Source organism: Eutrema salsugineum, unplaced genomic scaffold, assembly GCF_000478725.1.
Source record: "Eutrema salsugineum unplaced genomic scaffold, Eutsalg1_0 scaffold_3, whole genome shotgun sequence".
Lineage (NCBI taxonomy): Eukaryota > Viridiplantae > Streptophyta > Magnoliopsida > Brassicales > Brassicaceae > Eutrema > Eutrema salsugineum.
The window spans coordinates 2464329-2476774 of NW_006256756.1; the positions used below are offsets into that span (position 1 = coordinate 2464329).

Sequence of the window (12446 nt, forward strand, 5' to 3'; positions counted from 1 at the left end):
CTCAACCAAATCGGTTTTAATTTTATTTTATTTGTTGGATCGAACCGGTTCGGTTTTGTTTGTAGGAAATGTGGTACAACGACCAAAAGCGATCAGAGAGACACAGACACTAGTGAGAAAATCAAAAAGAGAAGAAGAATCTGAGAAATGGGATCGCCACCGAAGAAGACGGCTCTGCAACGGTACTTGTCACAACTTCAGCAACATCCGTTAAGAACAAAGGTTTAATCTTTCTTTTTTCTTTTAATCTTCTGCTTCTTTGGGATTTAAAGATGAATAATTTTTCTCTGGGGAAGTCATTGATCGTTGAGTTGTAGTTTGGTGGTAGGTTCGTTTCTTTTGAAATTAGGGTTTTGTTTCATCGATTGAGAGACGAAAATGGTGTTTTCTGTTGAAAGGTTGTGTTTTTTTAACCAAACCCAGATTGATGATCTGATTAACTCAGCGAATCTCCTTGTGAAAGTAGCTCGTTGACTTTATTTTTTTAATGAATAGAAAAATTTCTGGGAAATGATTTTAGGATTCCTGGATTTTTTTTGTCTCTCACTGAAATGAGTTTGGTGTCAAAATGTGTGCGAATTGCAGGCAATTACTGCTGGAGTAATGTCCGGTGTTGGTGATGTTGTTTCACAGAAACTCTCTGGCATACAGAAGATTCAGCTGAGAAGGGTTCTTCTCAAAGTGGTAAAAAAGTTTGAATCTTTCTTTTCTCTAGGAACCTCAATCTTTAATGCCAATGATAACCTCAAGAGGGGTTTCTTGAAAAAACTGCATACCATTGAGTTCTATTCGCCTTTCTCCAACAGATATTTGCTGGTGGTTTTATTGCACCGGCGGGGCATTTCTTTCATACAACTCTAGATAAGTTTTTCCAAGGGAAAAAGGACACAAAGACTGTTGCTAAGAAGGTAACTTTCCAATACCTTTCGATGATTTGTATATTAAAGATCAATCGATGTTTATAAGTTGATCTGTTTGAAATGTAAAACGTTTGGTAGGTAGTCGTGGAACAGCTGACACTGTCACCATTGAACCATTTACTTTTCATGATATACTATGGAGTAGTCATCGAAAGTAAGTTCCTTTTATCTTCTCACTCTATTTGTAAACCCACGAAATGTCGTGAAAGGTATTAAGAGTTTTGATAACAGTTCTGCAATGTTGAATGAAACAGGAACTCCCTGGAATCTTGTTAGAGACAGGATCAAGAAAACTTACCCGACTGTCCAGCTTACAGCATGGACGGTAAGTGATAGATATCATCAATTTAGTTCATGTCTTTTGTTAGAAATAGTTTGATTCACAAGTGCCTTTACAGGTTTTATGTCTGCTCATTTGATTCAATGTATTGTGAACAGTTTTTCCCGATCGTGGGATGGATAAACTTCAAGTATGTGCCACTGCATTTCCGGGTCATCTTGCACAGCCTCGTCGCATTCTTTTGGTAAGACAATAATACGAAACCAACCAAACCATGATCAAAGCTGAAAATTCAAATATCTCGATTGTCTATACATCACAAAGTATTATCTGGATCTGAATGCATGAAAGTGATAGTTAACTTGGTTTTAGAATGTTTTCTTCTTTCCTGAAAACGTAAAGAATTTTCTCTATCAATGTTTCCATTCTTGTTGTTGTTACTCTATTTTAAACTTCTTCGTATTCTGAACATTCTTCTTCTTCTTTTGTTTTTTTCAGGGGAATTTTCCTGACCCTGCGAGCGAGGTCAATGACACTGGCTTTAGCGAAGGCTAAGTGATTAGGGAGACACATCGATCGAGAGAGAACTCAATCATTGAGACTCGTTATAATCTTAGTACTCTGTAAGTTAAATAAATTAAAGAGCTGCAACCAAATAAAAATCTGTATTATGATGATACCATTCTAGGATAGCAATGTTTTTAAATTATTACAACCATTTAAGATTTTATCTAAAACACATTCACAAACATCATATAAAAAAGGGTATTAAAGATGAGATCATTTTTTTAAGCAGCTTTGGCGAATCCAACTCTTGCTTTCCCGTAATCAAACACAGTGTGGTATGGTCCCATGAAGATATCACCCAAGATCCTGCATTTTACAAAAATTTCAGTAAACCCATTTGAGTTTTTGTGGTTAGTAGTTTAGCTTTTTGAGATGAGAGTTACCAGAGAGGTCCACGGGGTGGAGGGATATCCATGGCGGTGAAACCACTGGTGCACTGAGCTTGAACTCCATCCCCAATCTTGAATATATACTGACCCACAAAAAAAATTGGAAAAGACTTTAACTTAAACTCCTTGTGATGATATTGGTAAGCTGAACTTTTAGGAGATAGTGATGAGGGTAGTTACATCTTGAGGGGAGAGATCAAAGCTTTTGCCACCAATTGTGAATGTGACTATAGGCATCGACGAAACCTTTTCACAGTTCACTGCTGATTGTTGATTTGGGTTTGGTATATGGTCACAGAGCTAAAAGATTATAAAGAGATTAGAGTTTTAACATGTTTATGTCCATAACAAGGGCTTCAAGAATCTCTCAAAACTTACCTCAGCAGCATAAGAGAGTATGCGTTCTTGTGTTTGGTTCTGAGTCAATTCGCTCTGCATCCACACGGCTGCCATTTCACAGGCGTTGCACATGGCTTCGTTTAGAAGATCCGATGTTCCATTTTCTATGACTGACCTAATCCCCATACTACATGCAAACATGAATTAGTATAAAGTTTGCTTGTCTAATGATGACCAGAGATTTCCTTATTTTTCCTGGACTACTAACCTCACACTGTGTGCGCCATCATAACCGCAGAGCCCTATCTGCGAGCATACCTTCCTTGGATCCGTCTGTTAAGTCAAATGATGCAGAATCAAAAGATTGTATTGTTTATAAATAGATAAGTGTGTATGTTTTGGTATGAGAAGTAACTTCAACCTGAGATAGAAGGGAATTCAACATGGTTTTTCCGTATTGACCTACTACGGCTTTGCACTCCTGGCTTGCGACTCCTACTGCTCCAATGGCGTGATTGATCATTGTGATGACAGTCTAGATATACAAAAACCAAAACAAAACATTCAGCATGTTTCAAGTGCTAAATAGTGAACAATTGACCAAGTCTTTCAGCAAAATTTGTCTCTAACCGATGGACCGGTGAGCAGAGAAGTTCCGGAATCAGCAATGGCAGAACAACCTTGAGCACAGTATCCTGAACAAAATGGATATGCAAGTGTCAAATTATATCTAAAGACTCATCCATTTCTGACAAAAGCTTATACTTACCGGTTGGTTTGCCAGCAATGTTGAGATCACCCATGTCGAATTGCCAGTAACCTTTATGTGTTACTGGAACATAAGTATGCTCTCCAATGAAATGCTTAGGGTCGAGTCCTCCAAAAACAATCTCACCACCTGCTGGATCTTGCGGGTTACGGTTAAGCCAGAACGAAAAAATCGGTTCCTTAACCAGACCCTTGTCTACCATATTATACCTATATATCACATTATATAAATTAATCACTCAGAATTCAGATGGTACAACAACAAAGTTTTTTTATCAGATGAAGGATCAAATGATGCAAGTGTTTTCATACCAAACCGGAGTTGAATTTCCTACAGCAATCTCTTTGAAACCCAACCCAAGGATACCATCAAACTTTGCCACCAAGAATGTAATACCAGGCTCACTAGTAGCCTCTATGAATTCCTGTGGTGATATATAGACATAGCAGTATAAGATATGGCAAAAAGTAGAACTCTCAAGAAACTGAAATATGAAAGTGGCTGAACCGGGTTTAATTACCTGATCCTTGATAACAAGATCACCAACTTTAACATCATCATTGCTAAAGTAACCCGAAATAGCACCTGTTCCATAGCGGATCGACGCAGGTTTTCCTGTTATATCAATAGCTTTTAGTGTCAAAAACTATATGGAAACATATCAGGAGACCGGAGAGGCTAAAAAGTTAACCATTTCTTGAAGGGTTATCAAAGTACCAAAGCTCAAGAATCAAACAACAAGATGAATATATATAGAGAACAAACCGTTCTTTTTGTATGTTGATGACTGGCTAGCCTTGTACTTCGTATGAAAATAGCAAGCAACCTGAAAAGAAAAGAAAAAACGTTAACCAGAGATAATATGTTTTGTCCACATTTAGTTTGCATTCCAAAGAACAAATTAACCACTGATGCTTACCGATAAGTAACATTGACTAGATGGTATCCAGAGATTTGAGCTTCCTGTATCAAAGATGGCAGTGAACTTCTGAGGTGGAGTACCAATGGTAATGTCACCATAGTATTGAGCATCCAAATAGTTTTTCAGGGGAACAATATCCGAATTTCCATCGCTCAGGCGAAGATAATCTTTGAAAGACCAAGACGCTCCTCGGTTTTTCAAGAAAAGCTCAGAAGCTAGCCTATTGGCCCGGTCTAGCTTACTCTTCTTCAATGCAATTCTAAGCGTCCCGTCACCTTGTTTCTCATGCGAGGCGGCGGATATAAGGATTAAACATGAAAGCAAGAACAAGAGCAAGGAGTGGAACCGAGTTCCCATTTTTTTACCTGTCATCAACTAACAATTTCACATCAATGAGCAGCCACATAAAAACTTAGTTGTTACTGTTCTAATATGCAACAGTTAAATTAGAGATTTTGGGAATTGAAACATTCTTATATGCATTACTTCTTACAAATCAGATATTTAGGAGTCCTATTCAGATAACCTTAAATCATCTTCTAAAGCGATTCTTTAAATAAAAGATCCAAGATTCAAGATCCGTGAATCCACAAATCCTTGGACTTTTTAAAGTATACAAAATTAAGGTATAAACATTAAAAAAGGTTAATACACACTGATCAAAAAAAAAAGTGAAGAAGAAGTTAATACACTGAAACTGCTTTTGTTCATAACTCCAGCATGAACTTTACTACACCAATCAATAAAAGTTTACACTGAATTTCTGATTTACCAAATTTTGAACTAGTCTTATATATTACTTCTTTTCTCAAAACTATAGTGAAGACTTAGAACAAGCCAAAGTTTAATATTGTTGATTAAGTAATCCCTCAACTGTAAAAATAAAAAAGGTTAAGACTAAGTCCGACATGAATCCCACACCAGAATTAAACAAACATCAAATTAGTTCCATTCAAACAATTCTAAAAGTGAAGAATCAAAGGAAAGCCCCAAAGAAAAAAATCAGAAAGTGAGCTTTTACTATTCACAGACAGAAATTGAATGACTTGAGGGGGGAAATTTGGAGGAGTAAAAGAACACTCACCAAGAAAATGTCTGTACAGCAGAGATTCTTGAACTAGGAAAAAAAAAAGAAAAATCCAAGTTAAACGAGACGAAGAAGAATGTTGCAGGGATTTATATTTATACGTAAATAACTTAAAAGAGACACTTGAAGAAATTATAGAGACAAAAAATTTCGTCTCAATTAATTATTACGTGTTGCTTGCAAATGGAAATTTTTTTTAGGTATTAATTATTTTAATTGTGTATTAAATTCATAAGCAAGCGTCACGTTTATGTAACCTTGTTTGCGTAGGCCCGGACAGATTAGCAACTAAAACAGTTATTTCTTTTTTTTTAGATGGAAAAAGTGCTTGTGTTCATTTGCATCACTCTTCACCGCTGTAATATATTTCTAGTATACTATTTTAAAGTCAAATAACATTTTTGCACAAACTCGTGGATAGTTTTGATGGTGAGACTAGATAGTTATGACTTATTAATTATATCTTTTAGGTTAATATATTTTCTTTTTTAGTCGAAGGTTAAAATATTTATATGCAGTGTTTTCCTGATCATCAAGATCATTCAATTATATTCTAAGTGTGTAAGGAAGAACTTACAAAAACCTTTAACTGAAAACCCTTTAACCAAAAAAAAGAGAGGAAGAATCTTGTTGTATTTAATATCTTTTACTCAATTAGATTCTCTATATCTTAATTATTTCTACAAATATGAATATTTTCTTTAAAGCTAAAATATTGTGTGGGTAATAATTAATTAAAAGTAAATAAAAATAGAAAGATAAGTGAAATAACGGTAAAAATAAAAATTTAAAATGAATTTCAAAAGGAAATTATATATAAAAAGGGAAAAAATTGTCTTATGTCATAAATGGTTTTCCTATTTTAATTCTATAATATAAACATATCAAATTTAATACCAAAAAAAAATTGAAAAAAAAAATCAAATTTGTAAAAAAAAAACTAATATAAGAAAATCATTTTTTTAATATGATGTATAAATAGAAAAATATGACTACGAGAGTATACAGCATAGTAGTTTATGTTGGTGTTGATGTTTTTCTATTTATATAATATATTAGTGTTGATGATGTGTCACTCGATCTCCGGATTTTAATTCGTTAAAAAGGAAGAAAAAAAACATGTTGTTGAAAAAAAAATGCTGTTGTGAATAAAATATTTATTTATTTCTTATTTGGAATTACGAATGGGTGAGTTATCAAATATACATATGAATGGGTGATTAATGAGCTGACAACAAAAAGAATGGGTAATTGATGCTTGCAATATTCGCTGTCGCTGATGTATGTTTGTCTCGCATTAGGTAAGCTTCACGTTGATGAACCCATGCGTGAGTCCAGCTTAGCAATACCTTTTGTTCCAGTAACGACTCTTTAAATTAACTTCTTCGCCCTAATAATACTACAGATTCGACATTTCTATTTACGTACTCCATATAAACACATTATAGAAGAAATTCTTCAAAAGATTTTATATGTACATTAACCTCTGGAATTTTCATAGAGAAAAATGTTAGATGGTAAAAACAGAGTTTTAATATTTGCAAAAATAAATAAATAAATAAACAGATAAATAATAGATGGATTGTTTGATTGGTGTTTGCTGCAAATGGAAAATATAAGGTTGCTTTGATTTGTGTCACAAGCAAACGCCCTCACGTTGTTGACACTGTGTGGGACCTATAAACGCAAACAACGTTTCGTTAAAGCTTCACTTTTTCATATTTGCCCACTTAACCCCTATATGTTTCCGTAGTTTTCACTCTGACCCCTGTAGTGTACAATGTAATTCCCACGCTTTGAACCATCTATAAAAAGTCCATTGCCTTATAATTTATTAGCGAAATAAAAGCGATTGTAACAAATTCTAGTAAAATTAGTGTAAGCATATAAAGCTCATATAGGATGTCTGATACTGGCTACGAATGTTATTAAAAAATGTATGTCTTACTTTATAATAAAACTGAATACGTTATTATTAGATAATTGCAATTTCTCAATTGCATTTCAAACCAAAAGAGCTATAAAATTGGAATGCTATTTCTTTTTCTTTTTCATTTTTGTCGTCAGAATGCTATTAATATCAAATTGTGTGATTGCAAATATATCTCAGCAAAAACACGAAGGGTTTTTATTGAGCCTTAGAGGAGAACAAGCAAAAAGATTCGAATCAAATTACTTAGAGCATTTGATTTTGGGATGCTTAGCTATTAAATATTATTAAATTCAATAAGCATCGATGTTTATGGGTCTCAAATAAGCATGCTTCTTCATTTTAATTACTTTTTTCATTTTTTTTTAGCTAAGCATCGATGCAAAATGGGCTAAGTATCATCGTTGCTGATGCTCTTAAAGCTACCATCGTGCCATTTGATTTGGATTCAATTTAGGCTTAGGCTCATTTTTTTTACTTTCTAAGAAATCAGGATAATGACCGTCAAAATAAAATTTGAATAATAATACTATGACAATTGATAGTGTTAGCACAAATCACTAAATTATATGCAACTCCTCTATTTTTGGATGTTTTATATATATATATATATATATATATATATATATATATAACCTGATCAATTTTTACAGAACTGCTACAAAAATCCACTTGACTTTATAAGAAATTAATTACCTTGAAAAAGGCAGTTTATATTCCTGAACAATATTGTAGACCATACAGCAACGAGAAAAAAATTGCTCTCAAGACTCTTGTTGTTCGGGAAATAATAATAATAAAAAAAAACTATAAAGCCGTACGTAACTACGATCCAAAATGTAAAAAGAAGAAAAAGCAAAACAAAATCGACCGATTAAAAAGAAGCCCTAAAACATATAACAAAACGTTATTGCCTGTCAACATTGCTCGTCGTAACATTATTATTACTGCTGTTACTGTTCCCACTCTGGTGACCATTCGAACCGTTAATAATAGACGTGATAGCTGCGGCTAGAGCCGCTGCAAAGTTTGGATTGGCGGCGATAGCAGCAGTAGCGGCACTAACGCTCTCGCCAGCGTTCAGCGACTGAGACGGTAGCTGTAAACCCGAGAACTTGGACTGTTGTTGTTGGCTATAATACAAAGCCTGGCCCATCATGTGAGGCAAAACCGATTGGTTCATCAACGGATTGTTACTAGTGGGATTGTTAACGTTCGATGCTGATTCTGTGAGGTCTAATGTAATGGTTGGGAATGGTGCAGAGGCTGAGATGGTGGCCATGCTTGAGGAACAAGGCAACATGGTTCGAGCCAAGAGATTTGTTGGGTTCATTAAACGTTCTTGGCTCGACATTGTGGAGCCTGAGAGGAGCATGCTTGCTGCTGCGGTTGTGGTTGAAGCCATGCTCATAGCCGCAGGAGGTAATGGATGGTTATGGTTTCCTTCGTAGGTTGTTATGAGAATGGATCTGTCCTCTGCGCAACGTTGAACCTGTTGAGTCATTATATACTTAGTTACAAGAAATACGTATATATTTGTACATTTGGTTAAACCCTAAAAAAAGATTAGATGTTTTGAAAGCAGGTTAAAGAACGTACTTGCTTGCGAACGGGACATCTTCCAACGGCCATTGTGCAGCGATAATAAGCTCGAGGGCAAGGGTTTCCTTTTGCCATTTTCTGTCCGTATTTTCTCCATTGACATCCATCGTTTAGCTGTAAAACAATCTCACTGAAGTTAATATTAACCTCCTACAAATTTGAATAGATCATTAATCTTTAAACACTAGAGTAGCTTGGGAAGTAAGACTATTGTTACCATGGGAGCTTCGCATCGAGCACGGACCGATACACGGGCTTTACGCATGGTGGCTTCAGCAGCCGACTGATCAACAACATTGCCATTGACATTGCCGTTGCAATTGCTGGAGGACGCGTTGTGTTTGGAAACTTTGTTAGGGTTTCCCCAGCCGTTAGATTCTGTCTCTGGGCTTTCTTCTCTCTCAAGTATTCTCTTTCCGCGCTGACGTGAGCTAGAATTCTCCAGAAGCGGAGATCCTGACCTAACCGTCGTCCTCTCCTCGGACGATACATCAGCAGAAGGCAGTCCCAAATCGATGAACTGTCTTGGAACCATTTCAGGCCCTTCATGTCGTTTATTGGCCTTGTCTTTGCTCTCGGTCGTAGCCTGATCGATGAAAACAAGAGTTTAAAAAAAAAAAATATTTGTTACCTACAAAATGTTGGTTAAATCAAAGATTGAGATAGATGAAAATGTTAATTACCAGGTGATGGTTATGATCTTCTTGTTGCCTCATGACAGCAACAAGTTGCATCTGCAAGGAGTTGAAGTTGTTGGTTGTTTGACTTAGCATTTCCTTTAGTCTTTGTGTCTCTTCAGCCGCCTTCTTTAGCTCCTCTCGAAGTTGTGCATTCTTCATTTTATTAAACACAGCGATCAGACTAGTTAAATAAGCAAATAAATATAGAAAACATTTGGTCAGTTGTTCAAAATGTCATCCCATTTGGGAAGGCAAAAGAAGGAAATAAAAGAAGAAAGTTTTTTTTTTTTTTTAAAAAAAAAAAAATATATATATATATATATATATATAAAACATTAAACAATATAGTACCATAACTTTTAGTATAAAAAGTGATCTGGAGATTAATAAAAGAAGTGAGAAATAGTCGATTTCACAGATTAAATACGAGGAAAGTGAAAATGAACTGTCAAAAAATAAGAATAAAATTAGTCTCGTGAAGATTTAAGATAAATATATATACCATTTTCATGATTTTGACATTTTATTTGCTTGTATTGATTCTTGAAATATAGACGTTTTGATGTTTTCAGATGGAAAATTTGCATTTAATTTCAGTAATTGGAACCAAAAGAAGAAATTTTTTTGTTTTAGTAGTCTAATTGAGTTTACATAATTTTGGTTTCCGATTTTCATTACTTTTTTTTTAATTAGAAAAAAAAATTAGCCACCAATATAATAAGTGTACCTCACACTTTGTACGTTTCTCTTCCATATCCACAGACAATCCATCATCCACCATTGACCCGTCGCTTCCCGTATTCGCAGTGAGAAGATTAAGTCCAGTCTAATTTGCAATAAATACATAAATTTTAAGCAACAAATCTTCTCTTTTTTTTGCTAACAATTGGAGGAACATAGTTTTCATCTATATTGTTTAAATTACATTACTGAATCCTGGAAAAATAAATTATGCGATGGTAAGAAAAAACAAATAAGATTAATTAAAATTAAACTACTTACATTGATACCCGTTGAACGATCATCATCATCATCAACACGTGAATTCTCCCTTTTGACATGAACCCTATGAGTCTCGTCGGTGATAATATTCTGCTCATCTCTCTTCTCCGACTTAAAAAAGTCAACCTCATCCATCACCGCCCGATGATGCTCATCCGACGGCTGTGGCTGCTTTGTAATGTCATGCGGACCTCCAAGACTCACCGGAAAACGAAACATGTCTCTAAATATAGATATCTTAAGTTCTTGATAGATAAACTTAAGATTTTGTTTTAGTTTCAAGAATAAGTACGGGTGATCTTATGTTTGTTATCCAAATTCCGAAACCCTAGTGAACGTACAAGAGAGGATATGGTTTGTTACTTGAAGGACAAAAAAGGTACGTATCTAATCCGTACTCTGTGAGTGTGTGTGTGTGTGTGTGATTGTACTGTACGATATCTAATCCTCCATATATAGGGATGGTAAGAAGAAGATATCTTAGAAGAGAGATACTTTGTCGAGTATGTGGTTAGAGACGAGGATAGAGAAAGAGAGAGAGACCTTCTTACCGAACCAGATGCTTCGGCTATAAAAAGGGTATTGATGTGGACTCAGATATTGTCAATTTTTTCGACTAATATAGTATTAACTTTTTCGTCTTGTTTAATAATCAATATTATTATTTAAAGACAATATTTTTGTATTGACCTATAATGTGTTTTAATTTGGATTCTCGTGGAAGGATATTTGTGGAGATTTGTTTTGGTAAATTTTGCGTCATTGTTGACGTCATTTGTCTAACATCTAGCCATTGACCCACATCAAATAAGTAATAACAAATATATCAAACCCTCATTTCATGCGACCCAACCATTTTGTTTTATATTGCGGACTTGTTCTTGCTGTATCTTTTGGTTTGATAAAACAATTCGCAAAAACTAAAATTTACTGATGCTTACAGGAGATGCTATATATGGTTTACTAAAGTCGTTTTATAGATTTTTATTTTCTTACTTTTTATACTGGTTTCTGTTTTTCTGTCCTTCCTAAAAACTGCGTTGATTCGTCGAGTACGGAATTATTGTCATATAAGTGTGTTTACAACTCTTAGATACTAGGTTAGGATTGACAAAAGTTAGACATCTATTTTGGAAATGAGACAAAACATAAAATAATATGTAATTAATGTATACTAGTTCATTTATTTTTTTAATTAATTAGTTTTGAGTTTAAAAATAATGAAACTGACTATAGTATCACAATCCTAGTTTAATCTACGTAAATTGACCCAAATAGGGTATGTTGTTAATTTTTGAGTGATACTCCATTCTTTGTGAACGGAAAATTGTTATCTCGATAAAACTTCTTAAGAATCCATGTCTAACTACATAAAATGAAAGAAAAGTAAAAATAAGATTAAATGATAGAATGATCAGACAACTTTAATTTTTTATTGGAGATCTTGTATATTTTTAAATTGGTAAAATAACGAGCCTACTATTATTTTTGTATAAAGGGTTCAGTTATAGTGGATTATATTTTAAATATATATATATATATGTATCTATAATTTTGACCAATCTACTCTACTGAAAAATCTCACCTAGTATTTATTTTCTAAAAAAAGCACTTTGATCTACAAAATTTGTTCAAAGACTTTGTCCTAATTAGTAAAACTTTGAATCCTTGGTTGATCAAGTCAATATGTATATATATATATATATATATATATATGAGAGGAAAAAACTATTATTAGAGCGTAAGTTTCTTCGACGAATTGTTATTATGGACTAAATTAGTATATTTTCTTTAAATTTATTTTTCTTTTCCCCTTTTGAGTTTTTTTTTTCTAAAAGACATATGACTTTTGACTGGTTCATAGAATTTTAATAGATCAGAAAATAGAAATGAATATCACCGGTGGCAATTCAATAGGCGCTAGCCACGTGATTGAAATTATTAGACATTTTATGTCTA

General features: G+C 34.1%; 3 protein-coding genes across 4 annotated transcripts; 1 reads left to right on the plus strand and 2 right to left on the minus strand.

Moving 5' to 3' along the window:
* The first annotated feature begins 84 nt into the window (after positions 1-84).
* On the plus strand, positions 85-1964 carry LOC18014610 (peroxisomal membrane protein PMP22). The gene is made up of 7 exons (XM_006396628.2): positions 85-222; positions 586-684; positions 807-908; positions 999-1074; positions 1175-1245; positions 1359-1444; positions 1699-1964. The coding sequence occupies exons 1-7, from the start codon at positions 148-150 to the stop codon at positions 1757-1759; spliced, it is 570 nt and encodes a 189-aa protein (XP_006396691.1). The 5' UTR covers positions 85-147; the 3' UTR covers positions 1760-1964.
* Positions 1851-5354, minus strand: LOC18014611 (aspartic proteinase A3). Of its 2 annotated transcripts, none has more exons than XM_006396630.2 (13): positions 5271-5323; positions 4184-4561; positions 4030-4090; positions 3785-3879; positions 3576-3688; positions 3265-3473; positions 3126-3190; positions 2917-3030; positions 2764-2828; positions 2535-2682; positions 2337-2456; positions 2151-2239; positions 1851-2073 (listed from the first exon to the last, which is right to left on the minus strand). In XM_006396630.2, exons 2-13 carry the CDS (start codon positions 4556-4558, stop codon positions 1989-1991), a joined length of 1539 nt encoding a protein of 512 aa, XP_006396693.1. In that variant the 5' UTR covers positions 4559-4561; positions 5271-5323; the 3' UTR covers positions 1851-1988. The 2 variants fall into 2 exon arrangements, with proteins under 2 accessions (XP_006396693.1, XP_006396692.1); XM_006396629.2 differs by having other exon boundaries at positions 1989-2073; positions 4184-4551; positions 5271-5354.
* A 2551-nt stretch (positions 5355-7905) lies between these two features.
* On the minus strand, positions 7906-10978 carry LOC18014587 (WRKY transcription factor 42). Its single transcript, XM_006396631.2, has 6 exons — positions 10488-10978; positions 10213-10311; positions 9489-9638; positions 9023-9391; positions 8803-8919; positions 7906-8695 (listed from the first exon to the last, which is right to left on the minus strand). The coding sequence occupies exons 1-6, from the start codon at positions 10704-10706 to the stop codon at positions 8111-8113; spliced, it is 1539 nt and encodes a 512-aa protein (XP_006396694.1). The 5' UTR covers positions 10707-10978; the 3' UTR covers positions 7906-8110.
* Between the last annotated feature and the right edge of the window lie 1468 nt (positions 10979-12446).

Coding starts and splice junctions, on each gene's coding strand:
- LOC18014587 (XM_006396631.2), bottom strand. CDS start 10,706: ATGTTTCGTTTTCCGGTGAGTCTTGGAGGTCCGCATGACATTACAAAG. Junction 10,312..10,487: donor ATCGTTCAACGGGTATCAAT/GTAAGTAGTTTA, acceptor ATTGCAAATTAG/ACTGGACTTAATCTTCTCAC. Junction 9,639..10,212: donor AGAAACGTACAAAGTGTGAG/GTACACTTATTA, acceptor AATAAAATGAAG/AATGCACAACTTCGAGAGGA.
- LOC18014610 (XM_006396628.2), top strand. CDS start 148: ATGGGATCGCCACCGAAGAAGACGGCTCTGCAACGGTACTTGTCACAA. Junction 223..585: donor AACATCCGTTAAGAACAAAG/GTTTAATCTTTC, acceptor TGCGAATTGCAG/GCAATTACTGCTGGAGTAAT. Junction 685..806: donor GAAGGGTTCTTCTCAAAGTG/GTAAAAAAGTTT, acceptor TTTCTCCAACAG/ATATTTGCTGGTGGTTTTAT.
- LOC18014611 (XM_006396630.2), bottom strand. CDS start 4,558: ATGACAGGTAAAAAAATGGGAACTCGGTTCCACTCCTTGCTCTTGTTC. Junction 2,829..2,916: donor TGAATTCCCTTCTATCTCAG/GTTGAAGTTACT, acceptor TTGACTTAACAG/ACGGATCCAAGGAAGGTATG. Junction 2,240..2,336: donor TTGATCTCTCCCCTCAAGAT/GTAACTACCCTC, acceptor TTTGTGGGTCAG/TATATATTCAAGATTGGGGA.